This window comes from Sciurus vulgaris (genome assembly GCF_902686455.1).
Source record: "Sciurus vulgaris genome assembly, chromosome: 10".
In the NCBI taxonomy this organism is placed as follows: domain Eukaryota; kingdom Metazoa; phylum Chordata; class Mammalia; order Rodentia; family Sciuridae; genus Sciurus; species Sciurus vulgaris.
The window spans coordinates 63,315,418-63,331,998 of NC_136470.1; the positions used below are offsets into that span (position 1 = coordinate 63,315,418).

The 16,581-nt window shown below is 37.1% G+C and overlaps 2 protein-coding genes across 7 annotated transcripts in view; one reads left to right on the forward strand and one right to left on the reverse strand.

Annotated features, from left to right (window-relative positions):
* The window catches only part of GTPBP8 (GTP binding protein 8), a 70,477-nt gene that overhangs the window by 12,042 nt on the left and 41,854 nt on the right, over nucleotides 1–16,581 (forward strand). The window lies entirely within an intron of this gene.
* RMP64 (ribonuclease MRP subunit p64) lies at nucleotides 81–16,266 on the reverse strand. 5 transcript variants are annotated; one of them, XM_079100848.1, is made up of 9 exons: nucleotides 16,109–16,266; nucleotides 13,751–13,905; nucleotides 11,902–11,981; nucleotides 11,429–11,560; nucleotides 10,938–11,015; nucleotides 8,636–8,991; nucleotides 8,246–8,295; nucleotides 4,488–4,747; nucleotides 81–2,163 (listed from the first exon to the last, which is right to left on the reverse strand). In XM_079100848.1, exons 1-9 carry the CDS (start codon nucleotides 16,212–16,214, stop codon nucleotides 1,704–1,706), a joined length of 1,677 nt encoding a protein of 558 aa, XP_078956974.1. In that variant the 5' UTR covers nucleotides 16,215–16,266; the 3' UTR covers nucleotides 81–1,703. The 5 variants fall into 5 exon arrangements, with proteins under 5 accessions (XP_078956974.1, XP_078956973.1, XP_078956976.1 ...); XM_079100847.1 differs by having other exon boundaries at nucleotides 8,246–8,307; XM_079100850.1 differs by having other exon boundaries at nucleotides 8,246–8,307; nucleotides 16,105–16,204.

Consider the following 16,581-nt stretch of genomic DNA (forward strand, 5'->3'; position numbering starts at 1 on the left):
GAGATAGCTCAGATGGTAGAGTGCTTGCCTTGCAAGCACAAGGCCCTGGGTTCAATCCCCAGCACCGCAAAAAAAAAAAAAAAAAAAATCAAGAAAAGAGATTTATGTTGGCTTATGGTCCTGGGGTACAAGGTTGAGGAGTCTCATGTAGTGATGGCTTTCTTGCTAGCAGTCCCTAGGCTTCTCATGTCTGGAGATGGAGTGTGCTTGTATGTCACTGTTCATGTTTTAAGGTACCAAGTAGCTACTTCCACTTGTCAAAAAGCCAGATAGAATACAGGCCGTCTTAATACTAGAGGTTAAGAACTTGGATTTAAAACAGGATGTTTAATAGGGCTTCAGGAGAGAAGCTAAACCAGTGTTTATTTCATTGGCTCTGGATTTGGGGCCACTTCAGTCAAGATCACCTGGGCTCCCTATTAAAATAAACGTGCAGATTCTGGCCCAATCCCTGGTCCATGTTTATCAGTCTCAGGAAAGAAGCTATGATTCTGTTTTTAACTAACCCACCAGTGATTAAAAAAAATCTGAAAAGTTCAAGAACCACTGGCATAGATAAGTGAGAAAATGCAGAAAACAGATGGAAAGAACAAAGCTGGATTTTAAAAAATGCAAAGGACATACAGAGGAAAAAAATAGGATAGCTGAGGAAAGGAAGGATGCAGAATATATATGAGGGCACTGTGTTCTTTTCCTGTCTCTGTAACAATATAAAACTTAAGACTACCTGAGAAGCATATTAACCTAATTCTAGTTGTCAGTATTTGAACAATAGCTCAAATTTCACATCATTATTTGGAAATAGATGGAAGATTTACCCTCTCAAAGCAGTTGTATAAGCATGTACAAATATCAGATAATTGCATCAGCACCTAATTACAAATTGATGACTACCCTTATTCCTGGGTATATTTTTGTGTCTCCTAATACTTTCTCCTTTACTTCTTTGTTATCCTGTTGTACTTCACATATAACCACAAGCCACCTTATATCCATTTTGGAAAAGGTTTATTTGGGGGGAAAAAAATCATTGATTGGCACCACATAAATTAACAATAAATAAATAACTGAAAATCTCTTGGAAAACTACAAAAACATTTTAATATGCCCTCCTGTGAGATAAGTGAACACATGAAAAGAACTAATAGTTGTGCCCAGTCTCTGGTAATAAATACAATTAATGACAAAACTTTTGAGCCTTTTGATAATACTGTCTAATACATAAACAAGACAGCACAATTGTTGGAAGCTACAAACTTGATATTTAGAGGCAGACTTAGCTACAACTGAGTCAATGAGGACTAAGTAACCCTCTAGGGTACTTCCTTGCTACTCTCCAACCTCACTCCCCATTTACCTTAAGGCACAGAAGTTTTTGCAGTTAATTGTTCAGGTCTTCATTCCCTGGTAAATCATAAAACTATTCAAATTTTCAGGGACCTATCAGGCCCAGTCAAGGAGTTAGTTTGTTTTTCAAGGGCAGGCTATGACAGACTTTCCATCTTAACACCTGGCATGTAATCAAAGCCAAATAAATACTTGTTGATCATGGCACAAATCAACTATAAATGTTTATGAAATGATGTTACACAGAAGCAGCTCCTCTGAGACCAAGTAGAACATCCAGGTCTCAGAAGTTCCATTTAAAACAGCAGAAGACTGACTCAGCTTGTTAACTACTTGAAAGTCTCACATATGAACATCTAAACTCCCATTAAAGCAAAAATGTCATCAATGTCATCTGTCTCCTTAACAGATCCTGGCATACTGTCTTTGTTTATTTGTATTTTTATCCATGAATCACTTTCATTTCCATTTCTTCCTGTGAGGTTTTCAGGAATCTGTTTCTCCTTAGTTTGTTTGACAGGACTTAAAAGTTTGCTACTCAAGAGCTGCTTACTGTTAGGACTGGGATCAGTTCTCTGAACTATATGGCATGAGAATCTCCACTTAGCACTGGTGCCAGTAGCACTCTGTGAAGAGAACTGCTGTATTTCCTTCAGATGAGTTGACTGTAACTTTCTCTGTGGTTTCCTTTGTCTCAGTAAAAATTTATTCTGTGATCTTCTTTGTCTCAAAAGATGCTTTGAAGTTTTGATACCTGAGCCATGAAGAAGACAGTTACTAACAGACGTTTTTATGCACTTCAGTTTCTTTGGCAAACTAAAAGACAAAAAGAAGAGTAAAGTCAGAGCTTGTTAAGATGCAAAATAATTCTCCAACACTTTTTAAATATGTTTCTTTTCTACCAACTTCCAACAGAAAAGGATACAATTTATTTACAAGTCCTCTCCCTCTTTATAATCTTAGAATCATAACAAGAAAGTAAGGAAATTGGAGTTTCAACCCAAATCTATCTTTTCAGAGCAAAACCTCCCTCTGATTAAGATTAGGCAAATGTGTCTTCATTTTACCTTTAACAAAAATTAAATGCTACAGCTACCTAGCACAGTAGAGTGGCTTATTGGTGAACTATGTCCTCATAACATATCAGGAATGGAAATGGGAAAACATCACAAGTGAAAAAAAATCCATCAGTACACAGTTATCCATATGTGGATAAGCAACTCATGTTGATGCAAGAAATGAACAACGAAAAAGGAATCAAAGTGCAGAGAGGGTTCATGAAAATCGAGAACACAGGGCCTCTGCCACACACAAACTGACAGCCTTGAGCTTCCTGAAATGAAATCTATAGCATGTCATCTCCAAGCCTGCAAAATTCAGAATTCAAACAACTGATTTTAAGAGGTGTTTGGCTTCTGAATAGGGTACACTATCATATTGTTCACCAATGCTTGCTGAACTGCCTCACTGAAAGCCGAATTTTAAATATTAACAAAGGTCTAAACCCCCTACTCCACCTTCTTCCTTACTTTTAAAACAAATAAACATTTGAAGTAATCCATAATCTCTGTTTCAAAACTATTTTGTGTTACTCTAAGCAATGACATTTAACTGAGGAGAAGGTGGGTGGGTATAACTCTTATATTGAAATGGAAAGAGAATGAATAAGAACAGGAATTAGAGAACCTGCATTGGGTTCTAGATCTCCAGTACTTACATCTTATGCAAAATCCTCCATTTCCTCATCTACAAAATGAGAATAACGCTGCCTATCTCATGGAGTTATTATAGAAATTAAATATGTTATAGAGTGTGTTACAAAAAACAGCTAAAGAGGACAATATAAAAGAGGACTGCACTTAGGGAAGTACAGACTATAATGATTTAACCAATAAACAATTTTGTGACTATTCTCATTAACTTCTTTTTGGGAGGGGCGTTCAGAGCTATCCCCTTCAAGCAAGCTGATAAGATCTTTATTTTTTTTTTCTTTATAAATTTTATTGTGCTTTGCAATTAGACATAATTGTGAGATTATGACATTTTCATACATACATACAACAATCTGATTAACTTCAAGTTACCTCCCCTTTCTCATTAGCTTTTAATCATTATCTTCTTTGCCTCATCTAACCCTTGACTCTAAACCCGATCTTGAACAAAAGGCCTCTCTCCATCTCTAGCTGTTTCCAATCCTAGCATAGATAACTTTGAGGTGACTACAGACAGTCATGGGATCCCAGTGTTAAGACCCTTCCAGTACATCCCTAGGAATACTCAACAACTTCCCCCAAGGATCTTTGTGAGAACTTGCTACAAAACCCCCATTATATACAAATTTTTTTCTAAAGCAGAAACATCATTTTCATAATTTTTAAAATAAACCTTAAATTTTAGATAGTTACAGTAGTTCATCCACAGGAACCAGTATAAAGCACTGGATAGACACATGTCTATAACTATCAGTAAGAAATTATGGTACATGATAGAACATTTATTGAACATAAAAAACTAGTCAGAGTGATGACTGCCTCTATGAAGAAGAATAAAGATCTTTATACCTATCTATGTGTGAAACTGTTAAACAGTCCTTCAGGCAATACTGGCTACAATCATAAACAGTTCTGAGTGTAAAAAATCACAGGAAAAGAAAGCCATCAATACATGGGTAGTAACTCCTGTGAACACCTAGCCTGGCCCTGATGCTGGCAGCCTGGTGTGGGCCTTGAGGTGGTCTCCCCCTCCTGCTCTCACACTCTCATCCGGCTGCACTGTGTGCAGAAAGGCCACCTTCCCACTAAAGCATGAGCTTCTTAAGGATAGACTAGTTTATCTACTCAGCTGTGTCCCCAGGCTTTGCACACCAGACATTCTTAACTCGTCCTGAATGAATAAACGGGAATGATAAGGAGTATTAGTGAGTAGGTCCAAGTAACCTGTTTATTTTCTTTCTCCCAATGATATAACTATGCCCATATGACAAAAGCAACAAATGAAATTGCAATATGAGTAGATCTCACTCTCAGCACTACTAGAACTGTCTAGACATCCCATTGTAAAGAAGAGACTTGAACATATACACTTTTGCCCTGAGCAACAACAGAAAACGTAAAGAAATATAATATTTGTAATATCCTTACCTATAACCTTGAGCTTCCACATGTTTAAGCCTATTACTTTTAAGAAGTTTGTTACCCAGAAAGGTAGCCTGAGCCTTGAGTTTTTTGCTCCTGCACCATGTAATTGCCATTTGGATTTCTTCAGAGAGTTGTATGAAAGTCTTGGCCTCTCGGAATCGTTGCACAAAACTTTTGGCTTGAGGAGTTCCTATCACTTTCTGAGAAGAATGTTTCGTTGGCTTCAGTTTAGACTGAGAACATTTTAACTCAAAACCAGTCTCCTGAAATGTGAAAAGGTGAGGAAAATAAATATGGCTTGTTAATGGCTTGTAAATATATGACAAGAAGGAAAGCTGACTCAATCAAAAGTCTAAAATAGTCTTTTTAAAAGAAAACTTTTTGCTGCATTCTTTTGTCTTAAAAAACTTAATTTTTTTTATCCTCTGCTCCTAACACAATTTGATTTTTTTTTCCTCCTTTGTATTAAGACAGTTGACTTAGATGGACATAGGAAACTCAGTATAAATATTGTAGTGCACACATCAACATACACACAAGAATGAAACTCCAAACAGTTAAATAGTGGTCAAAGCCTAAGAGCAGAAAAATACTTATTTCTATCCCCTAAGTAACCTTCTTCAATGATGGGTCAGAAATGTTACACTTGAGGATGGGGGGATGTGGAGCCTGCAAAGTATGCAACAAAGCAGACCTACCAATCATTTAATTAACATATAGTGAACATGTTAAAAATGCTTAAGTCGGCAACATTTCTATTTCACTTAAACCATTTTCTTACAAGGCACCTTTATTTTTTCAATCCCTTCTTTCTGTATGTCAAGTCAAGTTTGGATTTTACTAACTTTTCGTACTTCCTGTGAAAATATGCCACCTACTGAGTCTGCTTCAATCCTCCTTTCAAAGCTTACCTTCTTTCCCAATTTCCCACACTCAACAAGAACTTAAAAAGGAAATAGAAAATATAAAAGTTGAGACCCATCAACATTTTGTTTGGTGATCAATGAAATAAGTTTGCCCTTAAAAGCAAACAGCATATTAGTGCCAACAACTAAAAATGTGGTAATGATTACTCTTGAATAAGAAGGACACCAACTAATCAGCTTCAAAACCTGCTCATCTACAAGCACATGGACAAGATGCAGAAGTTTCAAGGGTTACAAGGCACCATAGCTCTCTGAGTCAGAATTGAAAAAAATATTTTGGGAATTGGAACAATTGGAAAATATACTGCCTGCACCCCAGCTCTTCTACTTATTCAGTGTGTGGCCTGAACAGTTTAATTTTTCTATGCCTCAATTTCCTCATCTGAAACATGAAATCAGTAATAAGAGCATCTACTTTACAGTACTTTTTAGAAGCTTGCATGAGTTAATGTTTATAAAGCATTTAGAACAATGTCAGACACAGAAAATATTAGCTATTATTTTTTATAAACATGAATTGGGCAGAATATAAACATAATCTGGAGTCCTTGTAAAAAGTGCCCCCCCCCCAAAAAAAATTGTGACTTATTAGAAATGATTGAGAATTATTAAGTAGAATGGAAGAAAAAAATCCACAAATGAAACCAGAAGAAAGACATTTTACAAAGACAAACAACAGTAAAAATAGTTATGGTAAAAAGGGTTGAAACTGACGTACTTAGCTGTTGTTAAGTTCATAACAAGAAAAATTTATAGGCATAAAGAGGAATCATGTTAAAAGTTTGAACATCAATAAGAAGAAAAGCCTCATGAGGAGGATGATGACAAAAATGATGACAGTTGCTAATAATGTCCAACACCAATTAAATGCTTAACCACACTGCAGACCCACTGAGCACTTTGTATGCATTAAAACTATCCAAACCCTATGAGGTTCATACTATTATTACAAAAATACAGGTATGACAGCCAGAGAACCTAGTATAAACCAAGTTCTGGATTCAAAATATCTGTTTGATTGCAAAGCTCATCCAGACTCTGAATCCATACTTATAATAGATCTTATGATGTTCAGAATCCATACTTAAAACGTATCTTATGGTCACTTTAAAGTTCTAAAGAAACTCCTACTAAAACATTTCTGAAGGCATTCTATTAACTGAATTAACTGAAAGCATTAAAAATTTCCCTGCCTCTTTTCATTCAAAAACATACATATAAACACTGATGTTGCTGTGTCACTGAAGTAGGCTGATTTTAAGTCCTTTGGGTATAGGCCAAGGAGTGGGATAGCTGGGTCAAATGGTGGTTCCATTCCAAGTTTTTTAAGGAATTTCCATACTGCTTTCCAGAGTGGCTGCAACAATTTGCAATCCCACCAGCAATGTATGAGTGTACCTTTTTCCCCACATCCTTGCCAACACCTATTGTTAGCTGTATTCTTGATTAATAGCCATTCTAATTGGAGTGAGATTAAATCTCAGGGCAGTTTTGATTTGCATCTCTCTAATTACTAGAGATATTGAACATTTTTTCATATATTTGTCAATCAATTGTATATCTTCTGTGAAGCATCTGCTCAGTTCCTTAGCCCATTTATTGATTGGGTTATTTGTATTTTTGGTGTTAAGTTTTTTGAATTCCTTATAAATTCTGGAGATTAGTGCTCTACCTGAAGTGTGTGGTAAAGATTTTTTCCCACTCTGTAGGCTCTTCATATTGCTGATAGTTTCCTTTGCTGAGAAAAACCTTTTTATTTTGACTCCATCCCATTTGTTTTTTCTTATTTTTATTTCTTGCACTTTGGGAGTCTTGTTAAGGAAGTTTGATATAAGCTGACATGATGAAGATTTGAACCTACTTTTTCTTCTATTTGGTGCAGGGTCTCTGGTCTAATTCCTAGGTCCTTGATCCATTTTGAGTTGAGTTTTGTACAGGGTGAAAGATAGGGGTTTAATTTCATTTTGGTGCATATGGATTTCCAGTTTTCCCAGCACCATTTGTTGAAGAGGCTATCTTTTCTCCATTGTATGTTTTTAACACCTTTGTCTAGTGTGAGATAATAACTGTATTTATGTGGGTTGGTCTCTATGTCTTCTATTGTGTACCATTGGTCTACCTGTCTATTTTGGTGCCAGTACCATGCCATTTTTGTTACTATTGCTCTGCTTCACTCTTCCTTCTAAGGATTGCTTTGACTATTCTGGGTCTTTTATTTTTCCAAATGAATTTCATTATCGCTTTTTCTATTTTATAGCAGCTCAATTCACAATAGCTAGATTGTGGAACCAACTTAGATGCCCTTCAATAGATGAATGGATAAAGAGACTGGTATATATACAGAATGGAATATTACTCACCATAAAGAATAAAATTATGGCACTTGCAGGTACATGGATAGAGTTGGAGGATATCATGCTAAGTGAGATAAGCCAAACCCAAAAACACCAAAAGCCAAATGTTTTCTTTGATAATTGGATGCTGATACATGACAGAGGGTAGGGAAAGGGTAAGGGAAGAATGGAGGAACTTTGGATTGGGTAGAAGGAAATGAGGGGAGGGCAGGGGCAGGGGGAAGAAAAGATGGTGGAATAAGACAAATATCATTACCCTATGTACATGTATGATTGCACCAATAGTGTTACTCTACATCATGTACACCAGAGAAATAAGTTGTACGCCATTTGTGTACAATGAGTCAAAAAAAAAAAAAAAAGCATACACATAAATCCTACTCCACTGTTTATATCCAGAATTTATTCCCTGTTCTTGGTGAGTAACATCCTTTACAAATTAGCAGAAATCATAAGATGTATTAAATTAAGCCAGACAAACCTCAGTAACTTTGTGTTTCAGTTGTTTGCAGAAAGACCTCACACCAAATCCTGTCAACTCTTCTGTGAAGGTAGAAAAATCACAGATACAAAATTTCAGGCATGCTACTTTCAAATCTCCAAGAAATTCTTAAGTACACGACATTTCTTGCCAAGTTACTACAAAAGAAATAAAGTGAATAAAGCAAGCAAAGAACTATGAAGGAATAACAAAGAACTTTAAATGCTCAAGCTTGGAAAACATAGGTGTAACTATACCTCTCTAATGATAATCAACGTGGGTTAACATTCAGAAGTGAGATAGAGGATTTTCTTTCAGTACAATGCATGACTACATCATGCTTTTAAAAGTTTTATTTAATTAGAATATGTCCTATATCAAACAAATTACCTTTGAAGACATTCTTTACTGGCTGTCCAAGATCCACATTATTCTGTACATTGGTCTTCATTTGTTTAGTTTTTTTGGAAATTTTAAGTAAAGTGTCTTTGCTGGACTTTGATGATTGTTCTTTTGTTAAAAAGAGTTTGTTTAATAACTTAGCTACTCCTTTTGCTGCAAAAGCGGTAGGCACTTTTTTCTTAAAGACTTCAAGATAAGGCTGTCCTAGAAATTCAGCAATGTCAGAAGGAAAGGTAAAATCTTTGAAGTAAGGCATGGGTTGACTCTTAGTAATCTCTTGAAGCAATCCAAACAATGGCTCATATAAAGAAATCAATCTTCTTAAAACACCTTTATAGAGAACCCTAGAAAGAAGCAGGAGCTCATAGATTAGCTAGTAATTACATAATCAACTATAAGATTCAAAACTGAAAACAAATGGTTATTAAGCTCTACCAGTATAGATTTAAAAACAACTACACCACCACTGTGGTACATATTTGCAAGTAGTTGTATTAATCCAGCAAACAGAAAAAGTACAAAATATTACTCAAAACAAAATATTACCTAGAGAGCTATGTCAAAGGATGCACATAAAAATTTAATGGGTGGTTTTATTTTAATGCTGAGATTTTAAGCAAATTTCAAGTTCTTCACGTTTGGTTTTTTTTTTTAAGATAAACATGTATCATTTTTGTAACCAGCAAAAGTTAAAATCACTTTTCATTACAGAATAACAAATGTTAAGCATTTTAACAATATGATAGTAATTCAAATGGTATTCCCTGATTAAGAAAAAGCAGAAAAAGCAAAGTGATTAGAAATAGTATGATACAATGTGTACAACCAGAGAAATGAAAAGTTGTACTCCATTTGAGTACAATGAATCAAAAAGCATTCTGCTGTCATGTATAACTAAATAGAACAAACAATAAAAAAAAAGAAATAGTACATGATATATCCAAGTTAAAACATCAAAGCAAGGTTTTCAATCACTGAGTGCAGAAAGAATTTTCTACATTTTTCAGTTTTCTTACATTCAAATTAGAGCTAATGAACCAATTCTGAGTCTAATTATCCATCAGATCATTTTCACAATATATATTGAGAAATTCAAGAGAATGTCTCTTTAATTTGCAAATAGTGCTAGTATTCTTTATACCAACCAAACAGGCCTCTAAAAACAGTGGTGTTTCAGGTGGAAGGAAAATCTAGAGCACATGAGGAATGTCAAATTGTATTTCTAACTTTCATTAAAAATTAGAAACTAAGTGGCAAAAAGAATCATGGTATAACCAGTACAAGAATATTATTTTAAACAACCCAGCCAGGTGCTGTGGCACATGCCTGCAATCACAGCAGCTTGGGAGGCTGAGACAGGAGATGCCAAATTAAGACCAGCTTCATCAACTAAGAGAGGCCCTAAATAACTTATTGAGGCCTTGTCTCAAAATTAAAAAAAAAAAAAAAAAAAAAGGACTAGGTGTAATACAAAGCCGATACCCCGCTTCCCAGCCACTTGTCAATCTGCGCTCTGCCCGCCTCCTACATTACAGGAATTTCCGGCTTATGCTGCCCCCATTTTCCTGCTTCCCACATTATGTCCTAACGTGCTAAATAGCTATTGGTTCATCAGTCAGCTTGCAAGTATTCTCCTCCGCTACTGGTTCCTTCCAGCCCGGAGATTCCAATATCTGGTAGAAGCGCACACGTCATCTTCCCTTTTTTCCTTTCTTTTCACCCTGGAGCGGACATGTTAGTTGTCCACATAATAAAGTCTCTTGGGTGAGGCCTGTGTCCGTGGTACATTTTTCTGGGAGCTATTGGTGAGCCGCAACTGAGACGACCGAGCTGGCGGCAGTTCAGTGGAAGTGCGCAGCGCGGCTAGAATCGCCACAGGTCCCAAGCTGAGCATTTTTTTTTCCTTACACTAGGGATGTAGCTCAGGGGTCAAGTGCCCTGGGTTAAATCTCCAGTACCCAAAAAAATAAAAAATAAAAAAATAAATTGCAGTGCAATCCCTGCCACCTTTTTTTTTATTCCAAATCCTAGTTCCTAGGAATTTGTTTGTTCAGTTGTTAAGTGTTAGGTTGAATCTTGTGGCTTCATATTCAAAGCCTACTCCTTTGACATAATCATCAGCACTTCACTTCCCAATCTACCAAAATAAACTGATCAGATGAAGAAAGGGACTCCTGTACCTTCAGCATCCCATTAAAAAACAATATGAAATGAAACTATATGAAAACTACTAATAAGAAACCTTGATTAAGGTAGAGAAATGAAAAAGAAAGAAAGGGCGTGTACATACCACAATCTGCTCACCAGCCCAATCATCACAAGATTTAAAATAATAAACTCTTGCAATCCTAGATGTTTCACAGTTAAGCTGGAGAATTAATTTAAGGTGGGAAAACAAAATAGAAGTAATCTGTTTTGCAAGTTACAGTTATAAAAGAAGAAACAAACTGGAAGTAAAAAGAATCTTCGTGAAGCCTTAGAACATGTTCCACTTAATGTCACATAAATATAAAAATATAGTAATAAACACTCCATTATTAAATTTAGCTTCTAAGATTAAGAATTTTCTAGCTATCAGTGCTCTGAAGACAATATGTGCCAGAGAATGACTGGCATGGCCATATTCACCAATTATCAGGAAAAGAAGGCCAAGAAGCAAAATTTTTGGAATTCCCACAGGTTATAACACTTATAGAACCCTTGCTTTTAAACAAAAATACTGTTAAATAGGTGCAGACAGTGCCCACTCACAGGAAGTTATTTTAGTAGATTCAAGGATACAGAAATGCCTTGCAGCAGCAGTCCAACAAGCGGAGTAACAACTTGCAGGCTCCCAAAACCTTCATCAATACCAGTTCCACCACTGGTTGGCTGGGGATGACACATGCTTTGGTAGATGCAGGCTGACATTCACTTGACAGAAACAGAAAAGTGTATTATTTCATTTTTAAACACCAAGTATTTCTATAACAGTTTTCAAGAGAAGACTCACGTTAAGCTCAAAAAGTTATACTCAATAATAACCAAACGACGTTTCAATACAGCCTACTGTGACCCAGCTTTCAAAGTCACTCCAGTCTCTCCCACAGACCAATAGAGGGAGAAGTACTACCACAAACACTAGGTGCCCCTTATTAAAACAGCTGAGGTATAATTGGTTATACCCCAACACCAAGCAGAGAAAATCTAAAGGGAAATCATAACAGGACATCAAGTTCTCAGCCCACCACAACGCAAAGGGATGGATCACCTACATGGAAGAAAACAACTCAAACAGATCTTCAATTGAGTCTTCCAAATTCATGTTTTTCAAACGTTTTAAACATTGTTCAACCTGAAAAAGGAAGAGCAGCTCAAGTTAGAATATATATAATGCAGTCAGGGTTCACTGATATGACCAGGAAAGCAAAGAAACCTTACTCTCAAAGTATGAAAAAAAGCTAAACACACAGAATACCTTTTCTTAAAGGGTAAAGAAACCCAAAGCCCAAAACAATTGCTTCTGGTTACAAATATGGAATTTATCCAACTCAACAAACTGCTCAAATACAAGTGATTAAGAAATTACTATATGGCAGAACATGATAGAAGGAGCCAAAATGAGTATTTATGATTTTGCTGAGGCAAGATGATTTATATTAGTGAAGCTATTAAAACGAGGTATTAAATTATTAACTACTAAATTTCAAAAGTCTGTAAAGTACCACAAATATGAGAAAAGTGACTTAGTCACTGAACAAATGTTATCTCAACAAGGCATGCTAGAAGATAAAGTAGTATGAGACATTTTCCAATTTCTAGTAGTAAAAATAAGATGACATAAAATGCTTAACTAAATTCCAAAATAAAAATATACTTTATTTAAAATTGCAATTCCCCCCTCTATTTTTTCTCCATAGCACTTATACCCACTGACATACCATTATTGCTTATCTGATTAACTGACTGATTCATTATCTTTCTCTCCAAAATGCTCTATAAGTTCCACACTATATTTTGTCCATTTTGTTCACCAGTGCAACCCAATTCTTAGAAGAGTGTTGAGTAGGCACCAAGTACCATTTTTAAATTTATTTTCTAAAAAAATGGCAGTTAGGATTATAACTATAAGCTGAAGTCTAAACAGGTACATGGCCACTAGAACTGAAGAGGAGACCAGTTACAGAGAAAGTTCCAACTTTTAAATCGGCAGGGAGGCTACACAAAAGGAAGAAACAGAGACAACAGAACGCCAAATTTTTATGACCAGGTGATTATTTACAACCTGGAAGTCAGGAGGAGAAATATGTTAAACCTAAGAATTAACAGTTTTGCTTTTGGATTACTTCCACTCAGATAGAAGCTATGCTAGGGAACTTTTAGGGAAAGACCATGATCCCAGATCTTTCTTTGATGAAGAGATCTTTATTCTTTTTGCCTTAAATAATGGGAAGAGAAAGTATAAATCTATAAGATTGGAGACAATGTTTGTCTTTTTCACTCCTATACACCCAGAACCAAGCACAGTGCCTGGCACAAATAAAGTTATAAACAATACTTGTAAGGTGATTCTGTCATACAAATAAAGTGAATAAATAAAGGAACACATAAGGAACACGGCTTAAGAGTTTCTACTCTGTGGTGCAGTCCAAGCTCGAGGACTCAATTTTGTCTACAGCTCCAATAATTACATGAAAACACTTTATACCAAAACTTGCTATATATTCCAAATACTATTGATTATATTATGTGCTCCAGAATAAATGAACCAAAACATTGTTCTTTTTAGGATTTTAGGATTTAAATATGCTCAGATAATTGTTTGTCAATGTCTGATACCTTTGCCTTGATCAAATCACTTTATCTTTGAAATGAACAAAGACACTGTTCTATAGATTGCACAAAATAAAAAAATTGAAAAAAATCAATCTAAACATACCTCCTTTCAAACAAAAAATACTTTTTTGAAATTATTTCAGGAAAAATAAAGGCACACATTTAACTGTGGGCTACAGACCTATAAATCACAAATAATTTACTGAGTGTTCCATAATAACAAAATAGTAACAGTGTGATCTACATCAAATAACAATCTGGGTATTGAACATAGGGCTTCTTCCTCACCTGCTTGAGGGCCAGATGGGGTTTGTGGCGGCCCATTCTGTTGTGATTGCTATAAAGAACTGCACATAACACATCTGCTTCTGCATCTAAGGTTTGGCTCTTCAGCAATCGTGTGACAAGATGACATTCTTTAATTACAGCTGCAATGCAAAGGTCTAAAGCAGAGACATTTAATAAGACTTGGTGTGTATTTCTACATTAAGGATATTATATGAAAAATACATTGGAAGAAACATCTTTCCTTATTTGCTTTAAAGCAATCAAACAAAATTAATATAGTCAGCCTCAACTGCACAATGAAAGATTCTAAGTATATAAGTTGAAAAATGATGACCAATGATTTAAACTCTAAGAAATCATTAAGAGAACAACTGTTAAACTAGAATACATACATCTTTACGTTGCACTTTACCATGACTTAAGTAATCTTTCATCTGAATACAACCACTTATTTGGCGTACATTTTAAATACCATGAAGGTGGGCATATCTACTTCTCTAAATCTCCAATTTTGCTATGCATGTAAGCAAAACAGAATGGATAGATTCACAGCTTTCAAAGTCAAAAGGAACTGTATTTGGATATCACATTTAAGAAAGACAAAAGCAGGGCACAGTGGTCCATGCCTATAATCCCAGAGACTCAGGAGGCTGAGGCAGGAGGATGACAAGGTCAAAGCCAATCTCAGCAAATTAGCAAGGCCCTAAATAACTCAGCAAGGCACTACTCTAAAGAGAAAAAGGGCTGGAAATGTTGGTCAGTGGTTAAGCAATCCAGGGTTCAATCCCTGGTCCAAAAAAAAAGACAGGAATATGTAGTCAGTTCTTTGTATTCATTGGTGAAATCTGTGTATTCAACCAACCTTGAAAATATTTGGGGGACAGTCCATCTGTACTGAATATTTATAGACTTTTTTCCTTGTCATTATTTCCTAAATAATACAGTAAAAAAACTATTTACATGACATTTACATTGTATTTAGGTATTATAAGTGATCTAGAAACGATCTAAAATATGGAGAAGAATGCCTGACATTTACATTGTATTTAGGTATTATAAGTGATCTAGAAATGATCTAAAGTATGGAGAAGAATGTGTGTAGGTTCTATGCAAATACTGTACCATTTTATATAAGGGACTTTGAGCATCTGTAGATTTTTGGAATTCAAGGGGTTTCTGAAGCCAATTTCTCATGTAAACAGAAGAATGATCATATTCAAAAAAAGAAACCACCACATCCACTGGAAGTCGTATTAGTTGAATATCTGACTGAATACCAGTGCCCAGAGGTTTCCTAATCTACAAAGGTGTGAAGTAAAGGAAGTCAGTTGTTCTACGGCTCTAAGGGAACACAAGCACTATAGGTGGAGGTAACACAATGGCAGTTTTCTACAAAATATGCAGAATTATCTTACTGTTCCAAATACTCAAGACAGCTTAGGCTGCCTTGGAGATGAGGAGTGAATTGGCCAATTTCCCATGCCTAACAGGAATTCTATTTTAAGTTTTTGAATAGAGGAAGGAAGATTAATCTGTAAACTGGGAGGATGGATAGATGGGAAGGGGGGTGTGATGATTTATTCGACAGACTGTATTTGACATTAATAAACCTTACTACATTTTTCTATTAATGTAATTTTAATAATTGATATAATTTGTCTATCGCCATACCAAATACAGGGTACCAAACGGTTTATCTATAATATAGACTCGCATTCCTCAAGGCAGACAAAGAGGAAAGTACTATTTTTATTCCCATAAGAAAGTGACCTTAGGCACAAAAAGGTTTAATAATTCTCCCAGACTCCCACCTACTACTTCCTACTGCCAAAACCAGCAATACTTCGCGTTACTAACACCTAAGTTCACAGAGCACTCTCCTAATTTGCATCAGGATATCCATCGTGCTGGTTAGAAGTAGGGGAGACAAATTCTTGTTTCACAAATAAAGAGCCAGAGGTCCAGCAAGATTGCGCCTGGAGCCCAGAGTGCTTGGGTGACGACCCAGCTCCTCCGGCCGGAGGGGGTAACTCAAAGAGCACGCTCTGGTGGCCTGAGCCAACACTGCCTGTTCCCAGGCGGCACTTGAACCCAGCACCAGTTGCCGTGCGCTGGGTGCGGGGCTTGACGCTGGCCCTGGGCCCCTTGAGCCAGGTTCTGCGTTAGCACGTGGGTTCACTGCAACAACCAGAACCGGAGGCCACAGGTCCCCTCTGCACACTGCCCCGCGCTGCGGGCGCCCTGCGCCCCTTCCCAGCGTCCCCCGGGCTCAGGAAGTCCCGCCCCACCCAACTTGCGCCGGCCGGCCCGAAGGCTCCTTCGGAAACGTCGGCGCTCCCTCGCCGGCCTCTCACTCACTCAGGGCGGTGCCGGGGTCCCGCACTGTCACTGTGCTTTGGCTCCCCGCCTTGGGGATCCTGACGCGGTTCCACGGCTCCGGGCCCGGCGGCACGGCAGCAGCCATCTTGGAGGCGGGAAGGGCTTGCGATGGGCGGAGCTGGGCGAGACTAAGTGGAGCGCAGAGGAGGGGGGTGAGGCCAATTCGGGAGAAAGGGGCGGGGCGGGTCCAGAAGCCCAGCGGCAGGCGGGCTTTACCGTGGGTCCCTAGTGTGGGTTGCGGGGGCCCTTACTGCATGTGACAAGACTCATTTGCTGAGTCCTCAGCAGGGTAATTTTGCTCACCTTGCATCAGAGGAAGAGCACTCTAAAGAACATATTTGAGAAGGAAGAGGCTGGAGACATGGAGATTAGAAGGAGAGGATAGAAATGTTGAAGGCCCGAACCTTACCACCTGCACTGGAGACTGAGAATGTGACTTACGTAGAAGTCTA